Consider the following 20,403-nt stretch of genomic DNA (forward strand, 5'->3'; position numbering starts at 1 on the left):
ACAATAGGCCATGTAATGTTAATGTGTAGTTTATACGGTCATTTTTTTTTTGATGAATGCTAAAACATAATGGGTTTAGAAATGGTTTATTTCATCATTCATTAAAAAGAGGAATGAAATTTGCGTATATTATATTTTGCACACTCGTCAGCTATGTGGTGAAAATTAGACACAGGAGAAAATTCAAAAAAAGGATAAAGAAGGAAGTTACAGGAAAGGCAGAGTATGATCTATCTATGGATGTAGAAGATCAGGGGAGATGAATGCCTAAGAGACACATACAAAAGCTCCATATGGCCGACAGCCACAGCCTTCTGTTTCATTCTCAAATGTGTCAATATTTCATGCTACAGATGTTTCTCCCATTCTTTTCTCCAAACAGCCCCATTTCATTTCCCAGTTACACCAGGCCTCCTACTCTAGTCAATCTTCCCTCTGCAGATGCAACTCACAACCCCTGGAGATCTCTTAGCCTGTTGCCTCATATTGTGATGATGCTATGACATATGGATGGGGAAATCCTCAGGCAGTTCAGCAGGGCCCCACAAAGTCTCTGTAGGCTAACATAGACCCAAAACACCTTGCCCTTGAACAAACCAGAGAGCTTCATCACAGACTGGAGACTGAATCTGGAGTTCCTGCATCCAAATTACATCAGCACTAAAAGCAGAAGCGACACATGATATAGCCCTTGCTGAATTGTACTTTTTCATATTCCAGGTGGGGTTTAAACGTTTGAATAAAGAGAACATGTAAAATACATCACATACACAAGACTAAAATGTCCATGGAAGGGCTAATTTAGAAACTTATCTCTGGCAAGCTAGTTTTCTATATTCAGAGCGTATTTTATAGAACGGATCATTCAAACATTCACCCTCCTGTCCCCTCTGCAGTACAGCATTACATAGCCATGGTACTTTTCTGCTTGTCTAGTTTAGATCTCACTGGATTTTGACTCCGATTATATGCAGCCTCAAGATGCACATAGACTTCCAGATGAATATGGAATAGAATGAATTAACAATGATATATATGGAAGACAATTAATCATCTCACATTAATCATATTAGTACTACAGAGTACTTTGTTGCTTTTTAACAATAGTTAATGAAGCCTACATTAGGCCATGTAATAGCTAACAAGTTAAACTAGTGCTGAAATGATTTTCTGTTCACATTTGTCACAAATTCATTTAAAATGTTTTCTAGACTGCTCATGGCACAGACTGTTTAAAAATGCTTGATAAAACGTCTGAGCAAAAACATTTCGCATGTATCGCCACAGCCAAGTTAACACAATGAAAAGAGCTGTCATAAAACAAAGGTCAGCCACAAAATGATGTGATCATCATGAAAGACGCCAAGTGAGAAACAAGCTAGCCAAGGAAAAAGCGGACAGAATTATGACTGCTTTTCTCCTTCCCAGATCCCAAGAGTAGGTTTAGAAGAGGTTTATACAATTTGTTCAACTTCAAGTACTTGAATGGCTTACCAGCCACTAGCTTTATCGTGAAGATTTAGGGGCTTTATCTTGCCTTCCCTCTCAAAAATCAACACTAGAGAAACGCTAGAAATATCTGAAGGAATATATATTGCATTTTCACAGAATGAATTGCTCCAAGTGTGAGATCCTAAGGCACTGTATAAACTGCACACTTTGGGGATAATAGAATCATAGAACAGTAGAGTTGGAAGGGGCCTATGAGGCCATCAACTCCAAACCCACCCACCCCTCAATACAGGAATTTAACATCACTCCCTATGTTTTCAGACACAACCTATTTTTTTTAACACCCAACCTGACGAAGAGTTGTGAAAAAACTGATGGCCTGTTCACAGCTTTGTGACATTTTGATTAGCCCCCAAAAGAGCTGCTATCCTATTGTGGCTTTCTGGATTTATTTTTATCTAATGGATCAACATGACTACCTATAGCCTACTTCCTAGTATCGCCTGACAGTAGTTTTCCTAGAGGTTTTGGAATCTGAAAGTTGAACATTTTAAAACATGTTACTGACGTGTGATAACACAGAATGTGTCTCTAACTTTTTGTGAATTTTATAGTGTATTTTATGGTTTAGTTATGCTGATGGCTCCTTGAAGAAAGCAAGAAGATGATGATGATGATGATGATGATGACGACGACCATACCTTCTGTGCACAGCCTGAAGACAAATGTTTGTGTCCTTCAGCACCAAATTTAATTTTCAGGGCTCTTACCAAACTAGTAAAAAGTCTTTCTCTCTAGCATAGGTGTTTAGTCATACATAGAAGCAGGGGCTTGTTCTGTGGGAGTTCATACTAAATTGCCTTCTATTAATGCCTGAGATTAACTATATAACAATAAAACACATTTATCTGAATAAATACACAAATAATATAAAACAAATATTTAGATTTACACTCCAATTTGTGTTCAGGCTTACATTAAGCTGTTGCTCAAAACTACAGGATACATTGAGAAAATCTTGTAAAGAATCCAATTCACAATCTACCATTAAAATACCTGCCTTTTATTGTCCATTTTCTTATTAGGGAAATCTAAACAAGCGTCCAGCATCAAGTACTACAACAGAAATTTCCGAGGCTAATGATAGTCTGTTAACTAGTGGTACAAAACAAAACAGAGAGATGTCTGCCAATTTCAGAAATCTGCGGGACAAGGGAAACGTCTTTCCAAAGCACGATTCCCCTATTTGCTCCTCCTCCATCCTCTTCTCTGCTACACCCTAATACACACACACACACACACACACACACACACACACACACACACACACACACAGGGTATATTCTTTGCTAGCATTTGCAAATCATTGTATGACTGGAATTATTAAAAACAAATTTCTGGGTTTTTACAGCCATCTGAAGAAGTAACAGATGACAAATTCAGGCAAATATCAATGGTCTGTTGTTTTTGCAACAGACCAGCTTTCTAACTCCAGGAGCTAGAAAGCTGCAGTTACTTTAGCAAAGTATGCAGGAGAAGATAATTTAGCTTTGTTAATTGCATTCCCTAAATGAGATCATGTGCCTATTAAAGTCATCTTCATATCTCTGCTTCAGAAGTGATAAATTCATGCTGGGCTTGGACTGTGTGGATAATAGCAGTTGGGATTGCTTTCTAATGCCATAGCCATGGTGTTGACATCCCAACTGGAAAAGTGGGATGGAAATCCATTAATAATGCAATTGAATACATACCTACTCATAATTAAGTTCCATTGAATTCAGTGGGCTTACTCCCATGTAAGTGAGTGTAGGATTGTTGCCTGAATATACAGACAATAATACCACCTGACTGACATTAATACTTTTCCTTTTGAATACCAGCACCTATCTTCTACTATACTGCTAGGTTCCTGTATAGTAAATGAGATCTCAATCAATCAAGGAGCAAGGAATCTCCCTGAGCTTTCTTCTCATTCCCTACAGCCAAACTATTGTCCTCTTTGATTTGATACATCCTGCTCCAGTTTCTAGTCATTTGCACGACCAAGGAAGGTGAAATAAGCCATGGTGCCTTATTTCACCTGCTGCACATGCTGGTCACATGCTGAGAAGATTTGCATAATTACCCTTGTCAGTGCAACTTGCTATGTTTGTTTGTTTGTTTGTTTGTTTGTTTATTTATTGCATTTCTATACCGCTCAATAGCCAAAGCTCCCTGAGCGGTTCACAGCATGTGAACATGCTGGGGTTGACCTGTTGCCATGATTAACAAGCTACCGAGAACCCATGGGCTGTTGTTGGTTTATTTAAGGGTTATTTCCCTCTCAAACAAGCCATGCCATCCAGGTTCAGATGACACAACAAGCCGGGCCCAGGCAGGTAATTAGGGAAATGGCACTTTGCATGCGCTGCAGCTTAAACTAGCCAACATGGCTTGTTTAAGCCATAGTGATTGTGTGACCCAGGCCACTGTGTTTTTAGTAAATGGGTGTTTTGGAACACATGTGTGGCATGACAATGCATAGCTGTGCTCTGAGTTGAAGAGTGATGGAAGACTGAAAGTGGAATAGCAAAATCACAAATCAGTTCTCTGCATGAACTTTTCATTTGACACAATGCTTAAAATGTCATTTTGTATGTATTTATTTAATTGCAACATTTTTATCCCACTTTTCAGATAATTATTGTCTCCCAAAGTGGCTCAAACAATAAAAGCAGCTAACAACTGGAAAAGAATATCCACAATCAGGAGGTAGCCACAAAATGATTTCAAATCCTTCAGGCTCTATGGCACCAGAAACAGCTGGGTGCTTATTAGCCAGACCTGAACTCAAGAATAGTTTTCAGTATCTTGGGAAATATTTTGCAGCATTAATGAAGCGAACAATATTTTAGCCAAGTGGTGTGTGGGGAGTGGATTTTAAGCTACGTAAATAATCCAATTATCACTGTATTTATTAGCTTTTGCATTCTTTTATTTACTTGTCAGCGTTCCATTTTCGCCTGTGGAAAATAACTCGAGGTAATTGGGGCAGAAGCAGAAATGGATGCCTTTGTAAAATGCCATTCTCTTCAAGGGAGTCAAAGTGGAGAAAAATCAGTATGTGCATATTCCTCACACACATCATCATCATCACAAATTTTCCCAACGCCGGTCAAATGTTGGCTCTTATTAGAACTAGTAACAGTAAGTGGCTTTGGAACCCCAACAAGCAGACAACAGTTCAATAAAACAATAGGTGTTGCCTTTGTTTTGAAAATAAATGAATATGTGGAGCCTTACAGGACACTCCTCCGGAATTTAGTGAACTTCGTCTTAGCAGACGGTGTCACATAACAAGATATCAAGAAGGTTAACATTCTGCAATACAAATTAAGTACTACTAAGAACCACTTTATTTTATTAGAGCAGAACCTGTCGCTTTCTATTTCAGAAGAAATCATGAAGATATAAAAACAGACCACTTTCCATTTCAAAAAACCCTTTAATATAAAGAAAAAATGTAGGACCACATACCTGAAAAAGAACATAAACAGGGCAGCTGTAATGCAGAACAAAAGGACCTACAGAGAGGGAAAAGAACATCATGTAAAGAACTAATAGCAACAAGTGTGTCAAAATTGACCTTGGGTGGTTTAAAGCTTAAATAATTCAGTGAAGGATTTTAAGGATTTAGAATAATTTATTTTTAAAGATGCTTTTTCCCAACATGCTTTATTTCTGACATTCCAACATTTTGAAGATTTTTGTTTTGTTTCCTGAAGTTCAGGGGCTGAGAGATTTAAGGATGTAGTGTGGAATACTGCAGAACAATCCTTAGACGGAAGACATGGGAAAAAGAAGATGGAGCAGAGGTCAAAGGTTTTGTGGGAAGGAGCCCTGCCTTTTTGACACTGCTGGTGCCCCCATCTCTCTTTCTAGTTTCCAACCTTTGGAAGAAGATCTCTCCAGATTCCTGTGGATGAATGAGCTTGTTGAAATTTTCACATACGGGAGTGCTCCTGAGAATCACTGTTGTACGCAACTGGGATTAATTTAGAAAAGACTTCACATATGTCAACTGTGGGTAAAATCCACTTAAGTTAGACCCATTGAAATGAATGGGACTGAAGTCAGTCATGACTAAGGCCTTAGCTAGACCTACCTTTTGTTGCGGGGGAGAGGAGGGGAGACCTCGAGTTGTGAATAATGTGAGATCTTGCCCTCGTTTACATGTAAGGTGCGACGACCTCAGGAAGAGAGGTTTTCGCCCGCCATTTTTAAAAAAATTTAAAGGGCTGGCTGCGCACAAGCGCTCCAGCGGAAAGGTAAGGGTGGTTTGTTTGTTTTTTAAGTAATACTTTCCCTGCTCCCCCCACCCTAACTTCGATGGGCGCAGCGCTCCTGAGGAGCCCTGCACCCCATGCGCAGCTCCTGGCTCCGTGCGAGTAATCACGCGGAGCCGGCTCAAGCCGCGGCAATGGGCTACACCTTCCATGGTCCCAGGCTCAACCCGGGACCATGGAAAAAGCGGGCCCAAAGTGTGGGGCTGTATCCCGGGACCAAGGAGAGTTGATCCCTGCCTGACCCCGGGATCCCCTATGTGTCATCTGGACGCACAGGGATGATCCTAGGGTTCACCCCGGGGATAAACGCAGGTCTAGCTAAGGCCTAACTTAAGTCCCATTCATTTCAATGGTCTACTCTAAGTAGGACTTATGACAGATTTTACCCTGTGAATCCAGAAACACCAGGAGTATTTTAAACTTGAGAATTATACAGTGGTGGCCAAAATTGTGGACACTTTTTGAAATTTTCATGTTTTGCAACTTTGCGTGCTTATAGAAATTGTTGTTTAATGAAATTCAAATGTGTATATATCAATTGAAACACCTGATTCACGTAATACAATAATCCTGCTTTTTTTCCTGGATGTCCAATCAACTCTTTTCTTTGGTGCCATTATGATGTAATAATAATAATACGTACACTTTTAATTTGAGAAATACTTCAAATATTCACACAATCTCCTATTGTGCTTCAGTTACAGAACAAACAGCAAAACTGACTTTCTCCAATTTGAAACATGATGTATGCAAACTACTGCCATGTGATTGGTCCGCAGAACAAGGACTGTGATTGGCCAGTAGGGTTTGCAATTCCAATCCACTTCTTCACTCAATCACACCTGTTTGTTTTTAGATGAAAGTAAGCATAACGTTTTTTGTGCTGCAGATATTTGCATTCTGTTTTTTGTATTGAATTCAGCATTAAATTCTCTTTCAATTGATATATAAACATTTGAATTTCGTGAAACAGAACTTTTTCTACAAGCATGCCAAGTTGCAAAACATGAAAATTTCAAAAAGTGTCCACAATTTTGGCCACCACTGTGTAATGTTTATTTATTTTATTTATTTAAGGATTTTTATGCCGCCATTCAGCCAAAAAAGGCTCTCACGGCGGCTTACAAAAGTATTTCTTGACAGTTGCGACAAATAGCTTTCAGACCATTAGGTACAAAATGTAAATTCAATATGGTACAAAATGTAAATTAAGCTCCTTCTCTGAACATGCTTTTGATAGCTAGAAGATTACTCTTGTCACAAATGTTGCCCATGACATTTTGTTTTTCATTAACCAATGTGAGAGTCCTTGATGGTACCCCCACAGTCTTCTTGTATGTATCTGTGAACAGGAAGATCTGTCCTTTGGATGAATCAGAAATTTATTTTTATGCCTGTCCCTGAAGAAATCAACAACAGCAGGTAGCAACTGAAATGGCACTGAGATGATGGCACAGCCAGGCACAAAAAGGAGCACAAAGTTGGGGAAATTAATAGATGAGCAATGGGGGAGGTGGCAGCACTCCAAGGGGTACTTGAGCCAGGTTTCAACCACAAGACCTTTTCAAGGGCTCCATACAGATCACAAGGGAATACTTGTCGTATAAATTGGGTAGGGCTTTAACACCGACTGAGGCGTAGCGGGAAGATTACCACTATGCTGCTGCTGACAACCAGAAGTACTGATTGTGGGCACTCACCCTTGGAAGGAATTAGTATCAAAGATAGAAGCATGAGTGAACACCCGCCTAGTGTGTGCCAAACATTAAGGTTAAACCCGAAGAGCTTGGATTTCTCCCATCCCCATGCCACCTCATCGCCACCCCACCATAAATGAGCACTGGAGGCCTGCATCAGGATTTGGGTTGAGCGACAACTAGCAAGTCTACAGAAGCATCCAGATAATGGGTTCACACACACTTATTTCAGACGTTAATGAAACTTCAGTTGCAAATATATACACTGCTTGCAACTCCCTGCTGTTTCCTCCGTGTGTTTTCATTGCTACCTACTGGCATAGGTCCATGCACAATTTCAGCAAAGATATGCTGCCACAGTTGCATCTCAGCATGTCAGTTCAAGTTAATTATTTTATTTTTCCAGCAGTGGGTGATGTTGGCAGCAGTTCAAAATGCTACAAGGGGTTTTTGATCATTAACAGCCAACTTGGGAGCATGTGATTAGATAAAGACTGGATTCAGATTGATCTTACTCCACCGATTATTTTAAAGGAAAAAATAGCCGTTGTTGATTTTAAAGTTGCGATTCCTCCCCCCCACACACACAAAAAATGCACTTTAATTGTTTCCACAGTCCACAAAAGATAGATGAAATTTAAAAGCAACTTGACGACATTCTTCTTTAAAAGCACTTGTGGGTTTCATAATGTTCAAAATCTAACCTTTGAAGTTTACCAACTCCACAAAACAAACTCTTCTCGCTAGAGTGCTTGACTTGGACATTGAGTACAGCACACTGTAGAGGCAACACAATCCTGAAGGTAACCTTGCTGTAGGACAAGTTAGAAGTCAAACGAAAAAAATAAAAGGCTTTAATCCTAAATGAGAGTTTTGAATGTAGTTCCAAGTTAGATAAAGCTAGCAGGAAGTTTGTCAAGTAGTACTTAAGTTTTTTTTTAAGTGCCTGAAAAGATTATGCTTTCTCGGGGACACAGAGACAAACTCCAGACATCTTGCAACTTCCAACTGCATTATGGGTTTCTGATAGCAACCCTCATTTACAGATAATGGCAAGGACCCAAAGAGCTGCATTTTGTATATAGTTTGGTGACTTTGGCATTTCCAATAGGATTTCTTCTTGAACTGCAGGACACCTATGTTGCATTATTATTATTATTATTATTATTATTATTTATTTATTGCATTTGTATACCGCCCCATAGCCGAAGCTCTCTGGGCAGTTTACATAAGATAAAAACACTTAAAAACAATATACAAAGATTAAAAAAAACGCAAAAACAAGCAAAATACACATACAATTAAAGCCACTATAATTTTAAAAATGATGAGCCAAAAAACAGACCCAGGTTCATTACATATTGCTAAATGCCTGGGAGAAGAGAAAAGTCTTGACCTGGCGCCGAAAAGATGACAATGTCGGGTGACCATGTTTGGTTGACCATGTGGCATGTGGGGAAGGTGCGACTAGAAAAACACAAGGCCAACGTCTCTTTCAGAGCATGGAACTAGTAGTTCAGTTCTCAGGTCTGCTAAGATCCTATAGCCAGCGAAACAAAACACAAACTGGGTCTAATCAAAGAACCATCTCGTCAAGCAGAAGGACGGGATGGGTGTTCAATGCAAACTCTCCCTTCTCAAATAAGGTGGCTCAAAGCTTACAGGAATATAGGAAGCTGCCTTATACTGAGTCCGACCACTGGTCTATCTAGCCCAGTATTGTTGACAATGACCGGCAGCATCACTCAAGGATTTCAGGCAGGAAACCAAGGCTAACTGAAGATGCCAGGCATTGAACCTGGGACCTTCTATAGGCAAAGTGTATGTTCTGACACTGAACTACAGCCTCTCTCTGGGCCAAATCGCAGCTTGCACCTCAGCTCCACTATTTGTAGGTGTAAATAATGGTCCTAGTACCAGGCCCAGGATACTTCGGCTAAGCAGGATACCTTTTGCAGAGAAGGATCACGGGGCTCGTACTGAACCCTATGATCTCCAGCTGTGAATGAAAAGGAAGCTGCTCCAGGGTCAAGTCCTCAGTCTCCCCTGGCCACTGTGCTCTGTGCTGGGGGCTGAATGAACGGGGAAGGAGAAGCTGGGCTAGGCTTCATAGTGTGGCAGCATCCAACCTCTCAGCGCACCAATCAGATCTGCTCCATTCCCAGAAAGGGAAAGGAAGGGGAAAAGGAAGAAATCCCTGCCAATGCCATTCAGAACTAGAGAACACAGGTTCTTTCCCAAAAAATCTACACCAAGTTTTCCTGGCAGTCTAATTTAGGTGCTGTAATATAACCTCCCAACTTGAGCCTTCTTGCTGTCCAAGGTCAAAGACTTTCTCACTGCTGGCCTGTTGCTGAGGGGGTTTCTTGAAGGCTGTGCATTTTGCTTTAAAAGCTACAACCCTTGTCTTTGTCCCGGTGACAGAGCATCCCAGAATTGTAATGGGGATGTAATGTTACATTATGCCATGCAGAGCCATAGTTAAAAATCTACTTCCTGCTGATCATGCAGCTCCAAACAGTCCTAGTATGAAAGCACCCATATTCTGATAAGAGCGCATTTAGATACACAAAGATCCCCTCTATTGTATACAAACGCGTTCTTGCCTCAAACCCTCGGGATAAAAATCCAAATAAAATACTTATATTCAGTTAGTCTTTAAAAGGCATATGCTAGTTAAAGTCCACTTTCAAAAACAAAAAAGAACACATTGATAGCTCTCTTAAAAACAAATATATTTTATATGAACAAATATATTTGTAGTAGTGGTGGTAATTTTATTGTTTAGCCATAACAATTTGTTGAGCAAGAAATTTAGCTCTCAATGTTCTGGCCTCCAACACATATAAGGATTGATGCAAGGCAACATATTTTTCATTATCAAACAATAAAACACACACTCAGAGTGCAATCCTATGCATGTTTAGAAAGAAAAATGTCCTACAACTACCGGCATTCTCCCATCAATGGCTGGCTGGGGAATGCGAATGCTGGGAGTTGTAGAATTTCTTTTCTTTCTAACTATGCACAGAATTGCACCCTAAATGTAACAAAATTCTTCCTGAACCTAAACGAAGACTAATATTTTCCCATTGCATTCTTAGGAAGAAGACATTGGGTAATGTAATGGACAATATCTTTAGTCATGGTTTTATGAAAAACACACAGCAATGCTGGTCCGATGGTAATTTCTTATAATGGCCTTCTAAGAAAGCAGAGGGCATAACAAAATTCTGTAAAGGCATTCCTATGAAAAGCTAAACTAATAAAATCCAACTTGTTCTATCTTGATACAAGGTACAATTTAGAAAATGGATAAGTAAAATATCAATTAGATAGTCTTTTCCAAACAGAAAATACCTTAACTGAGGTTTAGACACTGAATGGAACTTAAGTCGGTTGACAATCACGACTTCTAGCAAGTGTCGATGGTGCAGTTACTCTCTTTTGAAAACTGAAGACAGAGCCATAAACTTTACAAACCAAACATAAAGATGTAAAAATTAACATTCTATTATGAGGGGTTAGAAACTGGAGTTGTATTCTAGTCAAAACGGCAGGCCACCCCACTTCTACGGAGATATGAACAGCAGAGTTACCAACAGGTAAAGTCAGTACTTTCTTTAGAAAATAAGCCTGGATCTTCTCCAGCTCCCAAACTGATTAAAGCCCCAAAGCTCTGCACCATATATTATAGAAAGAATAACCTTGGCCCCCAAATGTTTAAGGGCTGGGACAATCAAGTGTTCCTTGTTAGTATAAAAAACAAAAATGCAGGGTGGTTCCTACAACCTGTCTTTCTTTAAGAATGGCATCTTGCTGAGCCTTTCAAGAGGAACTGGCTGCAAAAAAACCCACCCCCCAGATAACTAAGTGATTGAACAATTAAATAGAGGGGATCACTTACCAAATACAACCATTTTAGTTTTAGTATAATTAACACAAAGCTGTCCCTTCTGACAAAATTTAGCCAGCAGATCTATCGACTTTTTAAGATGACCCCTTGTCAGAGGATACTATGACTATATCATCTGCATATAAAAGATTTAAGGGCTGAGGCAACCGTCCTATTTTCTATGGCAGCTGGGCATGCATCCAGTTCCCCAAGCAGCTGGACCAGATAATTAAGATAAAGATTAAAAAGAAGGGGTGCCAGAACACATCCCTGTTTCACTCCCATCATAGTTGGGATTGGGTCTGACCAAAGGCCACTCCTGCCTACTCTAAATTTAGCAGCAGTATCGTGATACAGACTTTAGCATCCTAGGATCTTTATCAAGAGCAAACAATTTAGTCCACAAATCATTTCTATCTATTGAATCAAATCTGACAATAATTCATATATAAGTTATAATTCTGTATTCAGCAGAAACCAGAGCTGTAAATTAGCTTGCACTCGGTTGGAATTCTACTCCAATTTTTTCCTTGCCATAACCCATTCACCGTTGATTGATGTCAGAAGGTCAGCAAATGGAGCTCTACAACATATAAGCTTGAAATCTTCCAGCTGTATAAATAGCTACATCCAATAGAAAAACTGAAAGTATTTTGAAGGAATGATATATGCTCGATAAGTTCTTTTTATATCATTTACTTTTTCAAGACTGTTTTTATAAGATGCTTATTAAACAGCCCAAAGAGTATAACCTCTTGGGTTACCAGTTCACACATCAGAAAAATGTTGTGCATAAAAGCACTTATAATGCCCATCACTTCATAGAACTAGGATGGACAGAAGATCTAAAAATATGTTAATTGCTGGACTTTTCACAAATCATCTCTGTACACAGATCTGAGGCCAGGGTGCAAAATTTGTTGTAAATCAGCTAGATTTTCTAGTAGTATTTGCCGTTTCAGACTGTCAGTCATACAGCCTCACTAAACTGAAGACTCTGGGATACGTGACTTCCTGAAACATAAACTTGTTTTCTTAACTAACATTTACTAAGTTATCAATTAATTCTAAGTCCTTTGTTATGACTGAGCTTAAAGAAAAGCCTGTGTATATTTCTTCTTTTACTTTCTGTGCGTAACTTTAAAAACACTCCTTACATTCCTTTATCTAGTTTTTTAAAAATCTGTTATTGTATTTCAGATTTTTGCACCGCTACTGAGTTTTATTTTGCTTTTTACTTTGGCTTTATTTGTTTCAAACGTATGGATTTTATATTATGTTTTACTGTCCTGTTGTATTTTAAAGGGTTTTTTTTGCATAGGGAACTTCCCAGAGAACTTTGACTAATAGGTAGTATAGAAATGTAATAAATGCATAAATTCTGTCATCCACATATTGCTATTTTCTGAGGATCAATTCTTATTTTATTTTTGTAGTTTTCTGTAAACATGGATGAGTACAATATACACATGCCCCCTGTCAAGGTTAAAAGCATGCACATAAAAGCGTGGGTCTCCCTTCACTACAAAGTGAGAGCTGGAAAAGAACAGGGTACCATTCATTTATACAGGTGCCTCTTCGCAGAGTAGGGCTTCCAGGTGTCAAACTAGGAGGACAGGTCTCCTGTATCTTTAACAGATGTACTGAAAAGGGAATTTCAGCAGGTGTCATTTGTATATATGGAGAACCTGGTGAAATTTCCTCTTCATCACAACAGTTAAAGCTGCAGGCGCCCTGCCCTCTTTTAAATCTGGTCACAGTATAGCTGCAGTATAGCTCCTGCAGCTTTAACTGTTGTGATGAAGAAGAAATTTCACCAGGTGCTGCATGCATACAAATGACACCTGCTGAAATTCCCTTTTCTACGCAACTGTTAAAGATACAGGAGCCCTGTCTTCCTTTTCATACGGTCACCCTAAAACTAGGACACCTATATGTCAAGCACAAGTCTCTTTCTCCCTATACCATCTGGTTGGAATTATGAACAGTAGTCAATCTGAGTCAGGATATCAAACACAACACTAATCAGAATCTTTCTGGACATTTGAATCACAGAGGTAATTCCATGCCAATTGTCAACTATAAAACTCCAAGATCTACTGCAGTTCCTCAGTCATAGCAACTTGTCACTGGGAGAATCCCCTATTAGGGTGACCATATGGAAAGGAGGACAGGGCTCCTTTCTCTTTAACGGCTGTATAGAAAAGGGAATTTCAGCAGGGGTCATTTGTAATACATTCAGCACCTGGTGGAATTTCCTCTTCATCACAACAATGAAAGTTGCAGGAGCCCTGCCTTCTTTTGTATCTGGTCACTCTAGTAAAGCTGCCCTCTAGTATAGGAAGAGCGACCAGATACAAAAGACAGCAGGGCTCCTGCAGCTTTAACCCTTGTGATGAAGAGGGAATTTCACCAGGTGCTGCATGCATACAAACGGCACCTGCTAAAATTCCCTTTTCTATACAACTGTTAAAGAGAAAGGAGCCTTGTCCTCCTTTCCATATGGTCATCCTACCGCTATGGTCAGCCAGACTCTTTGCCCACCTGCCGTCCTACTGCTACAAGCCACCACCCAAGCTGTGGGAAGTTGAACTTTGCCAGCACCTGCATCCAAATGCCTATAAGGAGCTTGAGAAACCCTACCGCATGGTTTTCGGCCTGAAACAGTAGGCTGCTTGGTTTTCAAAACAGACTGCTGTGAAAGGTTTGGCCTAAACTCGTCAGGGACAAATAAAAACACTGATAGGCTTTCTAATCATGCCCCTAGCTGCTTATGAAAGTATGCACTTTTAAATATGTAACATGAAGGAATGTTAATGTCTGTAAATTGCTGCCCTGCAGAAAACGTGGCACATGCAAGCTTAAGTTTTAGGGAACGCAAGGCTGCTCTCTTTTTTTTTTTCACACACGGTCATGCAGCTGCCCTGGGTTTATCATGGAACAGCTGTTTCGGATATCATTAACACAGCCAGAGCACCTCAGTGTTGGGTATGAAAAAAGAGACAGGGAGGGAAAGGGCAATATTGACCTCCCTGTATTCTTCAAGTACAGACAATGGGGGGAAATGAGAGAATTGCAGGATGAAGATCTAGTTTACTCTCATTAAGGAAGAGAATGAGAGAGAAATGGACATGAATTTGCTCTTTAGGATAAGAGCTCTCACCCTTCCAATGTCTTTATTTATTTATTTATCTATCTATCTATCTATCTATCTATCTATCTATCTATCTATCTATCTATCTATCAATCCTTGTTCTTAAGCAATATGTATTAAGAGCCCTGGTCAACATTGCTTACACACGTAGGAAGATAGGAAGCTCCCTGGGTCAGACCATTGGGGCCCCCTAAACCCAGTATTCTAATCACTGAAGGGGAACAGTTCTCCAGGATTTCAGTCAGGAGTTTTTCCAGCCCACCCTAGAGAAGCCAGGAATTGAACCCGAGACCTTTTGCACGCGAAGCAAGTACTCTACCAGTGAGTTATGCCCCTCCACTCATTTTTTTATGCCAGTCCCAAGACACCAATGAATGAAACTCTTCAGAAGTAAATTGAAAAGAAAATCCTGGCATTGCCATACATTTCGTGGCTTAGGTTTAAAGATGTGTCAATAGTATGTGAATGTGGAAAGTGGCCCAAACATCCCAAGGGCAAAAGTATAACAGATAATCATTCCAGTACATGTGGTTTATGCTGAAGTAAATAAAAGGCAGCAATAGCTTGTTTCAATGGCTCCATTTTGTTTGCTGAGTTCAATCCCCTTCATCACCAGCTTAAAGGATCGGGTAGCAGTTGATAAGAAACACCTCTGCCTGAGACCCTGGACAGCTGCTGCCAGTCAGCGTAGACAATACTGTGTAAAATGCACAAATTGTCTGACCTTGCATAAAGTAGTATCCTAGGCGTCCATTAAGTCACCAGGATTCTACTGGGCTTTAAATAAAAATGTACCACCTTCTACAAAGTAAGCTCCCTAGTTCTACCAGACACTCCCTGTATTGTCACTCACTTGGTTTGCATGTCACAGTGTGACTCATTGTGGGTTATTTAACCCCACAATGAGCTGTGGCACCCCCAAGCACCACTTTGCATATTTAACCTCCATTCAGGGGTTGTCATGTCGTGCAAACCTGGCAAGTGTGGGTTATGTGAGAGTTATGTGTGGGTTATGTACCCTTGCATAACCCATGGTCTGTTCTGCGGTTATTGCATTGTACATGACCCTACTTGTCGTGTTGTGTGAACCGGCCCATTGTCTTCCTGCCCTCTATAGGGAAATTTCAACCCATTTCAAGAGTGTGGCAGCAAGGGAACAATGCCAGCATTTATGCAACAGCCCTGACACTTCCGCATTTTTGTGCTGCTGGTGCAAAATGCCTTCCAGTGCAAGAGTGGCATTACTCAATATATATTACATGCTACATGTGTTGGTGGCATGGCCGGGTACACTCTACCATTAAGATCAGAATTGAACATGGCTCTTAATTTGTGAACGTGATTAGGTCTGTCCTCAAAAAAGTATAAAAAGAACAGGAAAAGTGCACTGCATGCAGGGCCGGGATTCAAAATTCATTAGATCTAACTTTCAAAGAGCCGAGCTGAGATATGCACAAGAAATGTGTTTGTACACAAGTCAAAATTCTTAAGTACTTTCCACTTTATCATCTTCTCAGCTATCTTGAAACTCTTTAACTGCTACAGAATTATAGCAAATGTTTTGTACGCCTGTTGCCTTCGGCTAACAGACATTTGCCCTGTAAGAATTGTGAAGCTTCTTTGGACTTCTTAAGATCAACAGTCAGGCTGGTGTCCAGTATTTCACATACTGTTCCATAGTATGCCAAGGGAAAGGAGATACTCAAGAGACAATTCACCAGAGCTTCTTGACCTTTGCATGAAAGGCTGGACTGACCTTCATCATGTTCACTTCTATAATGGTTTAATTGACTTTAAAAAAAAAGTAAGGGGTTATAAAAAAGAATATTGGAAACAAGTTATATTTATAGGTATGCATGCTCCACTCATTTCAACAGGATTGATTCTTATATTTGGTGTGCAGTCAAATACTACCCAAAAATATACATATACTGAAAACAACATTAAGAGAGTAATCCTACATCTCTGGAAGAGAGCATCCCAGGGCCTAGGGAATATGGCAGAATTCCTCCTCCAAGGTGGAGAGAGAAGTCTGCCCTTGGAGGGGAAGAGTTGATCATAGATTCCTCCCTTCCAGCCCCTCCAAACCTCAGGGAGCTCCATTTCAGGGAGGGGGAATAACATGTGGACAAGACACTTGAATCAGTCCGTCCCACCACATGTAAGCTTGACCCTTGCCCATCTTAGTTAATACGATCCAGCAGAGGTGGTCTGACTGGTTGGGTCCAGGGGGTGGTAAATGCCTCACTCTGTCAGGGGGTAGTACCTGCTGCCTTGAAAGAGGCTGTGGTGCGCCCTCTCCTGAAGAGGACCTCCCTGGACCCAGAGGTATGTGAGAACTACCTCCCCATTGCTAATATACCCTATTGGGGCAAGCTGCTTGACTGTGTGGTGGCTGGGCAACTTCAGACGTTCTTGGAACAACTGGGTTATCTAGACCCATTTCAGTCTGGTTTCAGGACAGGGCACGGCCTTGAAACAGCCTTCTTTGCTCTGACCAATGACCTACTCTGGGTGAAAGATGGGGAATGCTAACCTGTTGATCCTCCTGGATCTCTTGGCGGCTTTTGATGCCATTGATCATGGTATCTTACTGGATCGGCTGTGCGAGATGGGAGTAGGAGACACTGTGTTACATTGGTTCCACTCCTACTTGCTGGGCTGATTCCAGAGACTGGTATTGGAGGATTCCTGTTCCACCACATGGCTATTGAGCTGTGGGGTGCCACAGGGTTCTATTCTATCCCCCCCATGCTATTCAACATCTATATGAAGCCGCTGGGAGAGGTCATTAGGGGTTTGGGAGCCATCAGTATACTGATGATTCTCAGCTCCATTTCTCCTTGTCAGCAGAGTCAGCTGCGGCGGTGAAAGTGCTGGACCAGTACCTGGAGGCTGTAATGGGCTGGATGAGGGCTAATAAACTGAAGCTGAATCCTGATAAGACGGAAGCTCTGTTGGATGGTGGTTCCTGTGTCTAGGAATTGGGGAAGCGATCTGTTCTGGATGGGGTTGCACTCCCTCTGAAGGAGCAGGTGCATAGCTTGGGAGTACTCTTAGATCCATCCTTGTCACTGGAGGCCCAGGTGGACTCCGTGGCCCAGAGTACTTGGGGTCAGCTTCGGTTGATCTGCCAGCTATGGCCTTTCCTGGACAGGGATAACTTAGCCACAGTAGTGCACGCACTGGTAACTTCCTGATTAAACTATTGCAATGCACTCTACATGGGGCTGCCCTTGAAGATGACTCGGAAGTTGCAGCTAGTGCAAAATGCAGCAGCCAGATTGCTGACTGGAACATCTCATACAGACCATATAACCCCAGTCTTAAAAGAATTGCACTGACTGCCAATACGTTTCCGGTCGGAATTCAAGGTGTTGGTAATGAAGTTTAAAGCCCTAAATAGCTTGGGACCTTGATACTTGAGGGAACACCTCTCCCTATATCTGCCTGCCCAAGACCTGAGATCTGTTGGAGGAGCCCTTCTCCGTGCCCAACCAACATGAGATATACACTATGGCGGGACATTCTCTGTTGTGGCACCCCGGCTGTGGAATGCCCTCCCCCTGGAGGCCCAACTGGCACCAGCCCTAGCTTCATTTTAGCACCTCGTTAAGGCATAACTTTTTAACAAAGCCTTTGATGGCTAAACCCACCAGCCTGCACACTGTCTTGTTTTAATTGGATTTTACTGTTTAAACATTTCCTATTGGCTTTAACATATTAATGGTTTAATTTGTTTTAGAATTTCATATTTTTTTTGTTCTATTTCAGATGTATGATTTTATCTGTATGCCGCCCTAAGATCCTTGTGATATAGGGTGGGATATAAATGTTTTAATAAATAAAAATTAATTAATTAATTAAATGTCAGGCTGCTGGTGGTGCTTATGGGCGAGATGGGAGCATCTGTGGATTTGTGGGATCCACAGCCCTCCCAGCCTCCAACCACACCCACGACACAGGGGAATATTTAGACCAGACCTGTTTAAATAAATCCCTCCCATTGCTTGCAATGGGAAGGTTCCCTCCCTCCCCTCCCCACCACTTGCCAAAAATAAAAATTACGTCAACAGCAGGGAGGGAGAAGGAAATACATACCCTGCTTGCTCCTTACTTCTGCCCTGCCGGCAAAAGCACAGCAAGGCATAGGATAACTTGGAGGCTCCAATATCAGAGTCCTCTATCTGACAGCATAGAATTGCTCTCCGTCTAAGGTATATAATTGAAAGGTGCTCCAAAACTCTACATGGTTGTGTTTCTCTATACAGGCAGATGTATCCTGATGTCATAAGGTGACAGAGAGGCTCTTCCTTACACAAAATTCCATTTTATCTAATAGAAAAGGCACCTGACCTTGCATCATCATTTCATCAGTTCTCCCCCTCAAACATTTGTTTCCATATTCTCTACATGTATAGCCATTTTGCTCATGTACACTTCACACTTGAGGTGTAAAAGATTTACATGGAACTTCATGATGGGGGGAAAAACGCATTTGGGTTTTAAAATATGCAAAATTACAAAAGATTCGGGGTTCTTTGACTTTATGAAATTGTCAAAGTTAAAAAAAAAAAAACAGCAAGAGAAGGAAATCTCAATCGGCCCTTTCCTCCTAATCTCCCCGGCTCAGGATGCTGGAAAGGAAGGGAAACTGGCTGAAATCCAAGTAGTCTGGGTGACTTAAGTGGTTTCTGTGCAGGTTCTACATCTATTTTTGTCATGGTCATCACACATTCCCATGCAATTCTTACAGCATCACCAGTTTAATTTCCATCTATTCCTTGGGCAACATAGTGTAAAATACTATTCCATAAATGCCATATTTTCATAGTATACTATGTACTACAGTGTACTAAATATGCTCTCTTTCAGGTCAATGTTGGCAATCCTAGACTTGTGCAAAATTTAACTATTTGAACTGCATCAAAATAATGAAGATATACTCGTTGAATACTGAGAAATTAGGTTGTTTTGATAAGATACAACAGCACCCATATACGGTGGGACAATCATCAGTCATACAGGTAGTCTATTATATCCTATCAATCATAGAATCATAGAATAGTAGAGTTGGACGGGGCCTATAAGGCCATCGAGTCCAGCCTCCCGGCTCAATGCAGGAATCTACCCTAAAGCATACCTGACAGATGGTTGTCCAGCTGCCTCTTGAAGGCCTCTAGTGTAGGAGAGCCCACAACCTCCCTAGGTAACTGGTTCCATTGTTGTACTGCTCTAACAGTCAGGAAGTTTTTCCTGATGTCCAGCTGCAATCTGGCTTCCTGTCACTTGAGCCCATTATTCCCTGACCCTCACTCTGGGATGATCGAGAAGAGATCCTGGCCCTCCTCTGTGTGACAACCTATTAATTTCATAGTCACTGCTGTTGCAAGTGTCATTGTGCTTCACCATTGTATAGTTGTGCATATTTCAGTATCGAATCTTTTTTTATTTTCTTGATTAGTGAAAAACTGTGAATTTTATTAAGTTTTCTGACAAAATGGCATCTGCACACCCAGATGAAGAAGAAAACTATATGGACTATGGTAATGGGATATCCCAATACTAGCTTGTAAGTTTCTTAAAATGCTTTGCACTCTGGTAAATATTTGTCGACACTTTTCAGGCCTAAAGTAAGTAATCCAATCGCAATCCATCATTACTCTGCCTCCTAAATTCACGTTTTATGAGAAAAGAATAAAACAATTTGTCAGGCACAGATTGGGCTCTCAGCCAAGATAGCTACACCTACACCACCACAGCTGTTAAGATACTCTTGAACATTTCTGCCAATGAGCCCCAAGCAAACAGTAGAGAGATAAGATCAAAAGGATGACTAATACATGATATTAAACAAGAGATTATATAGATTCTTGT

General features: G+C 40.8%; 1 protein-coding gene across 1 annotated transcript in view; it reads right to left on the minus strand.

Moving 5' to 3' along the window:
• TMEM135 (transmembrane protein 135) overlaps nucleotides 1-20,403 on the minus strand; it is a 213,148-nt gene that overhangs the window by 61,414 nt on the left and 131,331 nt on the right. Inside the window, exon 6 of the mRNA XM_063127182.1 lies at nucleotides 4,972-5,018. Within this exon, the coding sequence (XP_062983252.1) occupies nucleotides 4,972-5,018 (47 nt within the window). The remainder of the gene's footprint in view (nucleotides 1-4,971; nucleotides 5,019-20,403) is intronic.

Source organism: Elgaria multicarinata, chromosome 5 (genome assembly GCF_023053635.1).
Source record: "Elgaria multicarinata webbii isolate HBS135686 ecotype San Diego chromosome 5, rElgMul1.1.pri, whole genome shotgun sequence".
Taxonomy (NCBI): Eukaryota; Metazoa; Chordata; class Lepidosauria; order Squamata; family Anguidae; genus Elgaria; species Elgaria multicarinata.